This window comes from Pseudopipra pipra, chromosome Z (assembly GCF_036250125.1).
Source record: "Pseudopipra pipra isolate bDixPip1 chromosome Z, bDixPip1.hap1, whole genome shotgun sequence".
Classification (NCBI taxonomy): Eukaryota; Metazoa; Chordata; class Aves; order Passeriformes; family Pipridae; genus Pseudopipra; species Pseudopipra pipra.
This window is the reverse complement of record NC_087581.1, coordinates 4278736-4291470: the sequence shown is the minus strand read 5'-3', so window position 1 is coordinate 4291470 and position 12735 is coordinate 4278736. Positions and strand designations below refer to the sequence as shown.

General features: G+C 38.6%; 1 protein-coding gene across 2 annotated transcripts in view; it reads right to left on the bottom strand.

Moving 5' to 3' along the window:
- RIT2 (Ras like without CAAX 2) overlaps positions 1-12735 on the bottom strand; it is a 172971-nt gene that overhangs the window by 96200 nt on the left and 64036 nt on the right. For both annotated transcript variants that reach the window (XM_064643079.1, XM_064643078.1), the window contains exon 3: positions 11157-11230. In XM_064643079.1, the coding sequence (XP_064499149.1) occupies positions 11157-11230 (74 nt within the window). The remainder of the gene's footprint in view (positions 1-11156; positions 11231-12735) is intronic.

The window sequence follows — 12735 nt, the reverse complement described above, 5'->3', positions numbered from 1 at the left end:
AAATGAGAATTAGCCCATAAGCCTGAAGTGGAAGTGCATTATTATTACAATCAGTCTCTTGATTAATGATCAGTCAGTGTCTCACGCCTTATAATTACAGGAAAGAATCCTTGCTTCTGTTACAAAACAGCAATATCCCTTTCCTTCTGTGAATTTGTACCAGGGACAAACTGCACGTCACTGATGATGGGAACAGTATGAAGATAACAAAAAAGATGTAGTCTATGTTCCCAGCAGACTAATGGCTTCTTGAACCTAATCTGACAGCCTTCCAAGGCACTATTTTGAACTCCACACTGTACAAAATCAGTAGCTTTTTCTTAACTCTGTGAATGAACATGTAAAAAGGTAAGACAGGCCCGGAAATTAATCTGTAATTTAGAGGACAACCAGCAACCCTTTGTTTAAACTAATTTATTTACTAGGAAAGGGAAATAAAACAAGAAAGAGAATATTCATAACAGGTGATCTTTGCTGGAAGACACAGGTATCCACTTCTGTGACAAATAGCAGCATTCCTTTTTAGCTGCCTATTTCCAAGGGTTTCCAGGTCAGCTCACCTAGGTAGGCTCATTTACAGGGAGAACATCAGGGTCTTCCCTATGGGCAAGAAGGTGGTCCAAGGTGAGTGAGTCAACTGAATGGATGGTTGGCAACTTAAAAAACACAATTAGAAACACACCAAATATGAAATTCAAGCATAGATTTACATCCCTAGTTTTCACAAAATTTTAGTTTCCATCTGACGCCCTTCCTCACGCTTATGTACTTCAGCATGAACCTGCTCACTCTAGAAACAGGTCTTCAGTCTCAGAGAGGAGATGGTATTACACTAGTCCTCAGTTAAGGATTCTTTCTGAAGTGTAATATACTCGTGAGGAAAGAGATGGATTCCTTCCCACTGGTTAATACATTTTCAAACTCCGACCACAGGAGAGGCTTTATGAAAACTAAAGTCCTGAATATAAAGAACAAATTAATTAAAAATAAATATGGTAATTTCTTAATATGAATTACTGTATCAGGTTAATTCATGATGACACAAGTCTCCATCCAAATGAGTCTGAGACTTTGAACTGATACGTCTAACTACCACCCCTTCTGTAAGTCACAAATTTGTGAGGTGTAGTTTAGTTGTTGACTTTAAATCTGTATTAGAGACAATCTATTTTCATCATTACTGAAGTCACGTTGTTTCCCACAAGTGGGCTTATAGATTCAGGTTCCCCTTCTCTTTTCAGCTATGATACTGCTTTCCATCATATCTAGTACTCCTCACAGTCACAGACCCTGCAGGATTAAGTCTCATGAAAATCAGGTGTAGATGTTCCTTCCCATCCTGAACACTGATGGATGACTGTTTCACTGCCCCTTTACTAACTGCAGAGCATTTTATATGCGCTCACTATTCTGTATTCACATGTCTGCATCCTGACTGGCTTATGCAGGAAGATTGAACTACACTAGCCTGATAGAAAAAAAAAATAAGTAAAGATGAATTAATAAGGGAAACAAAAGACAGATGAGAGCAACTTCCAATAAAATAACTCAAGATTACAAAATATAGCATCATACAGTGACCCTTCTTTCTTACTGAGGAACTACTAAATAATCTGCACTGGCACTGAGACCCTCCCTTCTGATACAGCTTCTCTTCACTGAGATTCCCAGTGTTCCCACTCTAATTGCCCTCCTGCCTCCAGGTGATAATATATTTGCCAGTTTTCTGCAACTGTGCTTTTGTTAACTTTATTAATCCTACTCTTGCCAAGATGGTTTGTCATACATAATAATGAAATACACGGTCTGTCACCTGGGAGATGATATCTACTTTTCATTCACCCCAAAATATGGATGGAATCATCATATCAATTCTCCCCAATGCCAGTGAAAACACGTTGGTACTACACTCCCTAACTCAAAGAACTGTCTTTTTCTTTCATATTAATGCTAATAGTCTCTCTCTTAGGGATAAACACCTTAGTAATTTTCTCCTAAATGCAGGCACTGAAGCAATCTTCATCGTTAACTGCCTCTAAAACCCCCAAATGCATTTGGTTTATCATGCACCACATAATACTTTTTCCCCCTTCTCATTGATATGCAAGAAAGGATAAAGCCAGTTTTCACCTTTTATCACAAATGCATCATAAATGGTTAAAAGGAAAAAAATAACAGCTTGATAACTACATTTTAGTAAACAGCAGAGACGGGAAAAAAAAAGAAAAAAGAGAGAAACAACCCACTAGTAAAGAGGTAATGACTGCAGCTATGAGCAAGGGCTTGCCAGGGATTCAAACGTGCTCTTGTCAGCTTACATGGGCATCACAGGCTTCCACCTTTCCCAGCGAGGCCTGTGCAGCCTTGCAGAAGTAAACCAGGAGACTGTGGAGTCAGACACCTCATTGCTCTGACAAATGACTGCAAATGATATTCTGGCTTGCATACATATTCTCTCATGATGACTTCCATAACAAGTGTGCTTACCTTAAAAATTCCACCACATTGGTATTTCCCTCCCTGCCCCTGCAGAGATATAATTTGAGCTAAGAATCTGAAAAGGGGGGGAAGGAAGAAGAAAACAACCTGCAGAGTGGCTATTTTAGACTTTTGTAGAATTTAATCAATAGTGCACACATTTCTGCAACTCAAATTTAGCTCAATGTTTAAATGAGGGATGCGTTCCCTGGGGACTACCAAAATGAATGTGAAATACCTGTGTTATAGCTGCATGGATTTTGTATTGCTTACAATACTAACATCCAATGTGACTCTGTGACACGAAAGGACCAAGTTGTCACATCCCCGTGACTTCCAGCACAAAGGAGATCTCAATGTTCTTTTTTTTCTTTCCATTTGCGCAAATATTTCCGGAGCAATGGGATGGTCAGGCAGCATTATGTGGACAGTTATAGTCGTTGGGCTGGCATCTATCTGTAGTCCTGGATCACTGCTCTCAATGACATTCTAGGGACTTGTGGGAACAGAGACTATGCTGAGACATGGATGGTGTGTCACATCCACTGCGAGCAGTTCACAAAATGTCTAAGGTCCCTTCACCTGACATGCAGCTATCCAGCTTTAAGAGATTTCAATGGGACCAACTCTTCTCTGTCAGACTTTTTTAAGAATTTTAGCATCACTTCCTGAATTCAAAATACATTGAAATTTAAATCCAGATCCATTATTATGATATCTTGGCCTTAAAGTAAATTAGGGATAGTTAAATTAAACCTAATTCACTTCTGGTGGGGGAGATGACACTTGTTTTCAGGTCCACAGCCTCTGTGCATGCCTATAAAACAGGGGTATATTTTCATTGCTCCAGGAAAAATCCTAAAAAGACAAAGGCAGAGCTCCAAAACTGTAAGTCATGAGGTACCTAAGTTAGATCAATAGATCCAGTCAAGAAAGAGAAGGCTCCAGGGAGACTTTAGAGCAGCTCCTAAAGGGGCTCCAAGAGAGCTGAAGAGGGACTTCAGACAAGGGCCTGGAGTGATAGGATAAGGAGGAATGGCTTTAAACTGAGAGAAGGCAGGGTTAGATTGGATATTAGGAAGAAATTCTAGGCCCTGAGGGTGCGGAGGCCCTGGCACAGGTTGCCCAGATAAGCGGTGGCTGCCCCATCCCTGAAAGTGTCCAAGGCCAGGTTGGACAGGGCTTGGAGAAACTCGTTCTAGTGGAAGGTGCCCCTGCCCATGGCAGAGGGTTCAGTCACTTCCAACCCAAAACATTCTCTGATTCTATGATCCTGAAAGATCACAGTTGCTTCTGAGATACACCAAAAGACAAGTCCAGAGCTCATCTGCAAGTCCAAAAGAGCGCAGTCTGACTTCAGCTTACTTCCAGGTGTTACTCAGATACCCCACTGATTTCTTACACAGGTGCAGTCAACGTAGTTACTGCTAAGCTTTTGAGCTTTTTTTTCTTTTTAAAAGAAAAGATTTTTCCCTGGCATGGTCCATATCACATCATCCTATGGTTCTGAAAACAACCTGGAACACCCATGGCAACAATTTACTCTCCTCATCCATTAGGCACAAAATAAAAGAAGGCACAAAAACCTTTCAAGCAATGCAAGCTATGCAAGCTTTCTCCTATGGAAGCGAGAAAATATATATTCAAAATATAACATGTTGAGGGGAAAGAAAAATTAAAAAAAAAAAAAGAAAAAACCGGAAAATATTTCATATTTTCACTGTTTTATTCAATTCTCACTTTGCTCCTGAATTCCTTTCTGCAAAATCTGGATAGATGCAATAACATTTCTCAGATTATAAAGGAGAGGTAACAAGAAATAGAGTTCAAGATGGTTCACTTTTTCTGTTTTGTTGGTGTTCTTGGTTTTGTTTTTGTGCTGGTTTTGGGGTTTTGGTTGTTAGTTTGGTTTTGTTTGGGTTTTTGTTTGTTTGGTTGGTTTGGTTTGGTTTGATTTGGTTTGGTTTGGTTTGGTTTGGTTTGGTTTGGTTTGGTTTGGTTTGGTTTGGTTTGGTTGGTTTCTTTGTTTTTTATAGTGGTGAATTTCACTTCCAGAGTTCTGGGGCAAAGATATTGAAACTTCAGCTACAAAGACGTCCTTTTTTTTTAGGTTTTTCCATTCCTCTCTTGGTACTGTGACATAAAAATGACATTTTTAGAAACTACTTGCAGCAGTTCTTCTCATGCAGTTTTGCAAGGTAAAGGTTTGATAACACCACACAACTTTTTGCTTCTATTCTCTTTGTCTGGAGACACCACCATTCAGTGTATTAGGTAAAGAATCCAGCAGGTACAGAATAGCACAAAAGGCACTTTTTGAAAATTCCAGTTCTTTCGGACAACCTACATTTCCTGAGAAACTTCAACATCCTGTTTTGAAAAAGATCCTTCTCTTGGTCACTTGGTCAGGTGAAAAGGCACCATGTGGTGCTGTAATACGTGCTTGTATTCTCAGCATTCAAGACAAATTTTTAGTCCTGGAAATACCTTTATGATATCAGCTTTGTGAAAACTGATAGAGGGAAAAGACAGTCTTCTGCCCACTGGAGTCCCTGGTTTGTGTACATCTGCTTGATAACAAGCAGCTTTTGGTAGCAAACCTCTGTAAAATGGAATTCCTAGTGAGATTATCTAGGATAGTCGCATATACATAAAGAAATCAGGACATAGAGTATGTCCAGTGTCTGCTGGCTCATCAAAGTGCTTCAGTGACATTCTACAGTGGAAAGAAAACATACAGAATAGTTTCTAATGCTGGAAGAAAAGGCAAATTTACATTATCACAATGTGATAATGTGGAGGACCTGGATAAAGTTTACTCATATGGGATGTGTTTATATAGGTGTTTTCCATACAATATACAGCAGAACAAAATAAAGAAAAAAAACCCACCTCAAATCCCAAATAAATAAATAAAAAATAAAATTAAAGATAATGATAATAATAAAGAACCAAAACACAAAGAAAAACCCCAAAACAACCAAAAAAAACCAACAAGGAAATACTACAAGGAAAAATTTGGAAAGAAGAAAAAAAGATTTTGCTATTTTTATCAAAATTTATAATAACATATTTTCTGCTTTTGAATGTTTTCATTTTCTTAAAAAAAGTGGAATGGTAGCAAGGGGCAGGAAATCAGCACTGTCAGACTCATTCAGTGCTGATGTTCACCCTAAATCCTTGCCCCTCGCAACATGTTGTTGCATCTGTTTCACAGAAAGATAAATGCAGACCCAGAAATACAAACGGATCAACCCTTTATTGCATCATAATTCACTCATTGCAGGGATAAGAAAGGAAACTGGGAATTTTGGCTGTTGCCAGTTGCCTGTTCCTTCTTTGCTAATATACTCTTTTCTTTTTTCTTTTTTGGCAACATATGCCTAGATCTTTTCCTACTGAAGAATATTTTGTCCATAATTTGAAGGAAATTGGTGCCATGTCTGCAATTTCATCTGTGATTTATTGTAACAGTTTTGTTTTCTTTTTCACTCAGTATCTGTGCCTATTAAGTGTGTCTTCAAAATCTTTCCACTGCCAAATAAAATGACTGGGTCAAGGGAGAGATTTTAGTTCTTCCCAGAAAGTACAGAGCAATTTGTCTTGAGAATCCACATAATTTCCAGTGCTAGGGTTTGACTTTTGAAGTTTGTCATCAACAGCCTATGAAAAAAACAGCATACAAAGAAGATAAAACTAATGTTCTTCGCTTAATACAGTGTTAATGGTTGCTGCTTACTTCACTGCCCCTATGGTTTAAAAATAAAGTGGATTTCATTTACGCACTTCAGTACCTGGCAGAAAGTGCACTAAAATTATTTTCCCCTCATAAGAACACACTGTAAAGGCCCATTAAGACATAATTACTGCCAAAAAGGAATCTTACATTTCCTTGAGATAAGGTGCAGTAGTGTACTTTGATATTTGACTTCCATTGATTCGGGATTAGAGCAGCACGTTTAGATAATAAGCAGAAGGATCTTAGATAACAGCCTGAGTGAATCATCGGACCATAGTGTTTAGTCTGAGAAAGTGTGTTTATCTGAAGGGCTCTTGGGACTAATACGGTTCCTCTTCAAAGCTTGAAGCAGGGGGTAAGAATCATAGTCCTGCAGGCTGGCAGGATAAACGTGTCCTGTGATTTGCTAGCAATTTGAGAGATGGATTCCAGTATAGAGCGCACTGTTGCTGTCAGGTTGAAAAGTGTCTGCCTGGAAATGAATTCACGCGCACACAGCTCCAGACAAAGGAAAATCTCCCTGAAATGGCATGCCATCACATTTTAAGGCCAATTTTTCAAGTCTCTGACTCACACCTGGGAAATATACTGGTGCACTAAGTTTATCATAAAAAGCCCACATTTTAGCAGACAAAAATGGGTGCAATAATCTCAAAATGTACTGTCTCACTGACAGGTATGGAAATCCATATTCCTGTGGATTTGCCTGCTTTGTGTCTGAAAACAATTTTGCCTTTTTTAATAGAGTCACCGAGTCATCTCAGATTGGTTTTCAGTGAAGGGAACTCTGCTGCTTTTTTAGTGTTCGGCGTGAGGTTTGAACAGAGAGATTGGGTAATGTGTCACAGAGAGGAAAGTTGAGGCAGGAATAAAAGCTCCTGTGTCAGTCAACAGTTTATAAATACAGCAGGAGAGATAACTGCTGCGTGTGCTCCATGAGAAGCATACTTCTGGGCTCCAGAAGTAGCAACATATTTTTAAGTTAAAGGAGAGGCTGATAAAACACAAAGGAACGAACAGAAGGTTCCTACAACTCTGTGTGGAAGGTTTTTGTGCGCGGTTGGAGCAGCCGGGGGTTGTCGCCCTCTGAGAATAATTGTGAAGGGAACTGAATACAGAATAAAGAGCTTGAGGTCTGAATGTCCTTTTATTTGCACCCACAAGTTTCCTCGAAATCAAAGAGCTTATGTCAGTTTGAATCGAATGTATGTAAAAGTAGATTAGTTTTCCAAAACCTTGGATGAGAAAGGAGAAATCCCAGAACCACCTCCCCAAACACCACTTCCGAACTCAACAGACAGAAGCACATGGGTGAATTTCAAGGGAGAGTTCCTCAACAAATGTCTCATGGATATGGGTGAACAAGGAAGTTCAAGCTATCTTTATAGATAATCATTTGTGCTTCCTGGTTTCCACTAAGATTTTCCAATATACATCACATGCCACATTGTACATAGTCTTGAGAGTTTTGAGAGTTAAAAGCTAGCAAAATAAACTTCCTCGATTTTGTAAATGTGACCTCAATCTCACATTTACCCTCTGTTCAGTTTTATTTGCTTTTTTTTTTGTTTTGGTTGAAATGTAGATGCAAAAAGAAAACTTTTTGTTTAAGGAGATTACTTCTATTTAAAGAGCCAAAGGCATCACCAATAGCTAACTAAAGGAATTACTGATAGCTTCTTCTACATTCACTATGCCACTGAAAAAGAAAAAACAACATCATTTTTTTGTTCATTTTGTTGCTGCACAACAGGTTTTTGGTAGGAATTGCTCAAGAAAGGTCTGGTTATGGCAATACAGCTAAGAGGAGCTACATCAGCAATACCTGCTCTTGAAACTCTCTGAGGTAAACATAACCCTATTCTGTCTGAAGTTGATTGTGGTGAGCAAAGACAGGCTGCTCAGCTGGCAGGTGTAGAGGGTGGTGAAAGCAGGTGCGATGAGTTCAGTGAAGCTTAACTACTTACACTGGCCCTTACATTCATTAACAAAATGCCTCTTGTTGTACCTTCAGAGGAAAAAAAAGTATTGGAATAGCACAAAAGGACAAATGAAGATGCATAAAACATGGATCCAGAGTTTATGGAACATCAGTTTGCTTCCTGAGAGAAGCAGTTGGTTGCATTTATTAGTGTCTATCTATATGCAAAAGAAGATAAAGATCAGTAACTAGATGAGCCATACAAATAGTTTACTAATGTTCCTGTTTTTCACTTTGTTTGAATGTTTTTTAACTTCAGAAATATGAGAACCATAAATGTATTCCTGAACCACTATCTGTGTTTTTAGTGCCTCAAACTGCATCTACCAGTTAAAATACCAAAGATTTTTATCTTGTCAGGTATGAATTCTCATGTGGATTTTTAGCTCTAGATTGTTAATAAGAAAGTATATGAATTATTATTAATTAATTTGGTCAGCGTTGAAGTCTTCAATTACCGTATAGGTACAGCAAGGAAAGGAGAAGATATTTGTTGAAACATATCCTCGAGCACAACAACAAAGTACATTAACTTCAGTTGGTTTCTCTATTGACTTCTTGTGTTTTCCAAATAGGGATGAATTACAATTTTAGCTCCTTTATCTTCTGAAGTGATTAAAGTCATTATTCAAAGTTAATGATGAAGTATTTATGACTGCGAGGGCACCCAGAGAAATGAGATTTCCATTGCATGATTTAGAAGCTGTAACACCATCTCTAATTTAACACAAAACTTAGGTAAAAAAACTCAGCAAGGCAGCATCAGAGCACACACCATCGACAGCATAAGTGAGTGTCTTGGATTTTTACCCTGAGTCACCAAAGTCAGAGCAGAAATTCAGGGTGAGCTTCAGTGAGAGCAACATTAAGTCCTCTGTGAAGAAAGAGGCTATTTCAGCTGTTGACTTCAATGGGAGTTGGATTAGGTCTTGATTTATTCTGGAGCTGTGTAGTAGAGAGGCAACAAATCCAAAGACATCTGCAAAGACAAGCAGCTAAATCCAGGGCACTTAGAATGGACAGCCCCTGAAAAATAGCAGGGAAGGAAAGTGGGAAGAGCTTCCTAGCACAATGACACTGGGACGTGTTTCAGTGATGACAGTCGCCACTGGAACAACAGGGAAATTTAAAACAGAGATTTTCTCATATCAATTGAGCTTGGTGGAATCAATCCAACTGAAGTAGAATAGCTATGGCCAGGCTGCACAGTGGCCTGGGATGATGTATCTGCAGAGTGTGGTGCTTCTGCCACAGCTCTCTGCTTGCTATGAAGAAGAGTGGCTGAGGGAACAGGGGAGGTTTAAATGGGATATTAAGAAAAAATTTCTTCACTGAAAGGATTGTCGATCACTGGTGCAGGCCTCCCAGGGCAGTGGTGGAGTCACCATCCCTAGAGGGATTGAAAAGACATGTAGTTGTGGCACTTGGGTACATGGTTTAGTGGTGGGTTTGGCAGGGCTGGGAAATAGTTGGACTCAATTATCTTAAAGATCTTTTCCAACCTTAAAAATTCTATGATTCTATGAAATACCTGCACTGCATTTTATCATTATCATTACTATCATTAGATGCCAAGGACCTCTAAAATTATGGCTCCTTCTAGAAACAAATCTCAAAAATCTCCATCTTTACTATTGCTCTTAGCAGCTTTCACTGACTGCATTATTCTCATTTCATTTCTTACCTTACAATTGTCTGTTCTGATAAAATTCTTAATCTGGGCAATCATATCCATACCCCATAAAGTAAGAATGAGGGTTAGTTCTAGTTTTTTTATATGATCAAAAATAAAACAAAAATGCAAAAATTATACAGTTTTATGGGGGATTTTTTCCCAAAATGTGAACATGCCTGACAATAGATGAGTTTCCTTAAATTCCTGGCAGCAGACTGCATTCCCCACCATTTGCAGTGCCCAGATCAGGTACACCCAGACATCTGAGGTGTAGATATCAAGGCTTCCAGGCTTCTACTTCCTAAATCTTTGTTTGCTTATTTGTTTTAAGTACCTGTTCTCCTTATTGGTTATCTTGTTCCTGTACAAGGTTCACACACATTATGGAAACTGGTAAAATTTTCGAAGCCTTCAGACAGAACCTAAGACACACCTCAGGAAAAGATTAACAACTGGCAACAAGTGTTTGCTCTGATTAAATAGTAAAAATATGTTGAGACTGAAAGAGGATGAACTGAGTCAGGTAGAAGAAATTCTTGTATTTAACTCTTTTGTCTTCATTATTGTACGTGAAAACTAGTTTCCTGACTGATGACATGAGCACATACATGTTGTCATAGAAATCACAGAAGCAGAGAATGGTTTCTGTTGGAAGGGACCTTAAAGATTGTCTCGTTCCAACACCCTGCCATGGGCAGGGACACTTTCCAATAGATCAGGTTGCTCCAAGCCCCGTGAAGTCCATCCTTGGACACTTCCAGGGATAGGGGAGCCACAGCTTCTCTGGGCAACCTGTATGTGTGCTACTTTTGGCATTAAGATCTTTTCCTTCTTGGTCAGCATTTGATATTTAAATATAGTGTGGGGAGGAGAAGAGGTGTAACAAGATACTTAATCTACAAGTAAGACCAGAAAATTCCTGATGTCTACACAGAAAAGCAGGAGTGAGAAAGACATAAGACAAACTAATAACAGCATTTATTCATTCCATTATTGTGATAGATATTCCTGTAAGAAAGAGAAAAAGAAACAAACAGCTTTTTGTCTTTTGCTTATTTAAACTTTGCTTATTAAAACCCTTCGCCTAAAATTTGGAAGTTAAACTATGCTATACTGCAGCACTGCTTTAATCTTCTCCTTTGTTAATTCTTGGTGTTATTCTGTCACTGGTACTTTTATGTTTGAATAGGGAACCTCTTTTCTAGCTGTGTGACCCGTAAATCTGAGGTTAAAATCTTTGAGTTTATCTCTGATTGAATGATTCACATTGAAAAATTACTCACCTGCCCAGCAGTGTCTAGAATGTCCAAATAGGCTGGTTCATCATCGATTCGGACTTGAGTTTTATAGGCATCCTCTGAAAGACACGGTGCAGTTTGATTAAGCATATGAGTGGCTCAGAGAATGGAAAATGAAATAGTTTTGCCAGTTTGGAGTAGGCTTTTCAAAAGCTCTTCAGTCTGACCTAACTTTGCTTTACTTCATGTCAAAAAGTCCCTTTTTGAAATCCTATCATCACTACAAACTGTTAGCAAAGGACAGTCCTTTCTATCACATACCTCAAAATATAAAAATTAAATTTATCTTTCTTTAAAAGGGTAGCACAGATCACAGGTGCTGTTTAAGTCACAAAGATTCAGAGATGCTGTGCTGGTGCTATGCAGGAGAGAGGTTTTTGCTTACCACAATGATCCTTCCACAGAGCTTTTCTAGCACATAATTTCAATTTAAGTATTGTCTAAATTATTGGGATAGACTCCTTATGGCTGAAGGGGGTTCCTGCCTCAGGTATGTCAGAACAATTATTTAAACTTCCATATATCTCCAAGAGAGGCTGAGGATAGATTTTTTTAAAAATAAATTCTGTAATCAGTGTTCTCACACTTTTCATTGCTGGGGGCAGAGAAGGAAAAACTCTTTTTCATGGGCTGTTCCCTTAGCTCGTGATTTTGTCAACCTAAATTTAGAAGAAGAAAAACAAAGAAAAGGTGGATTCCTATTTGTACAAGATGTTTTCCTCACATTTCAATTTCATTCCCCTCTCAACATTTGCATTTTCTTCATAAGATTAAAAGGAGCTTAGATACTGTTCCATGTTTATACTTGAAATAGTCTTGGAACTTATCTATGTTGTTTAATTAAACAATAATGTAGAGCAGTCTGAGTGGGTTTTGTGGCTGACATTATGCATTGGCTGTGCACTGAGGCATGAAGACAAGTGCTTTTGATGTGTCTGAGAGGTGTCATTAATCATCATCAGAATATAGCTAGGCCTATCCAAACAGTCAATCCTGCCAGAGACCCTCAGGACTGGGCTCTCAATAAATGTTGAGATGATATTGGGACTATAATATGGGATTATACTGCAGGTGGATGTAATTCTCAAGACATTCCAGTTTGTGCCGTAATATGTGTATTGCACCATATAGCACTTCATAAAAGCATGTGAAAACCTGCTTTCTACCTGCACAAGAGAAAAACTAAGGCATTTGGATGCAAATGGTTCTGGATGGCCTTAACTAAGGACCCCTCATATGCAGCCAGAGAATTGCTACCTTTAATGACATTATCACATACAATATTTTCCATGACTCTCCTCTTTACTCTGGGCCTCAGCTCAGCAAATTAATAGGCATGTGCCTAGGTTTAAACAAATACCTAATCCACTTGATATTAGGATGGTTCAGAGACTTAATTAATTGCATGATACGTTGCCATGCTGAGAAAGCCAGACCAAGCCAACCAGCAGATGTTTTGGTTAATAGATCTTTTTGTAGGGATTGCTGAATAAGAAACTCTGTGCCAAAGAGAGGTCATATAGAAGGAACTGGCTACTTGCAGTTTAAGTAATCTGTTATCACA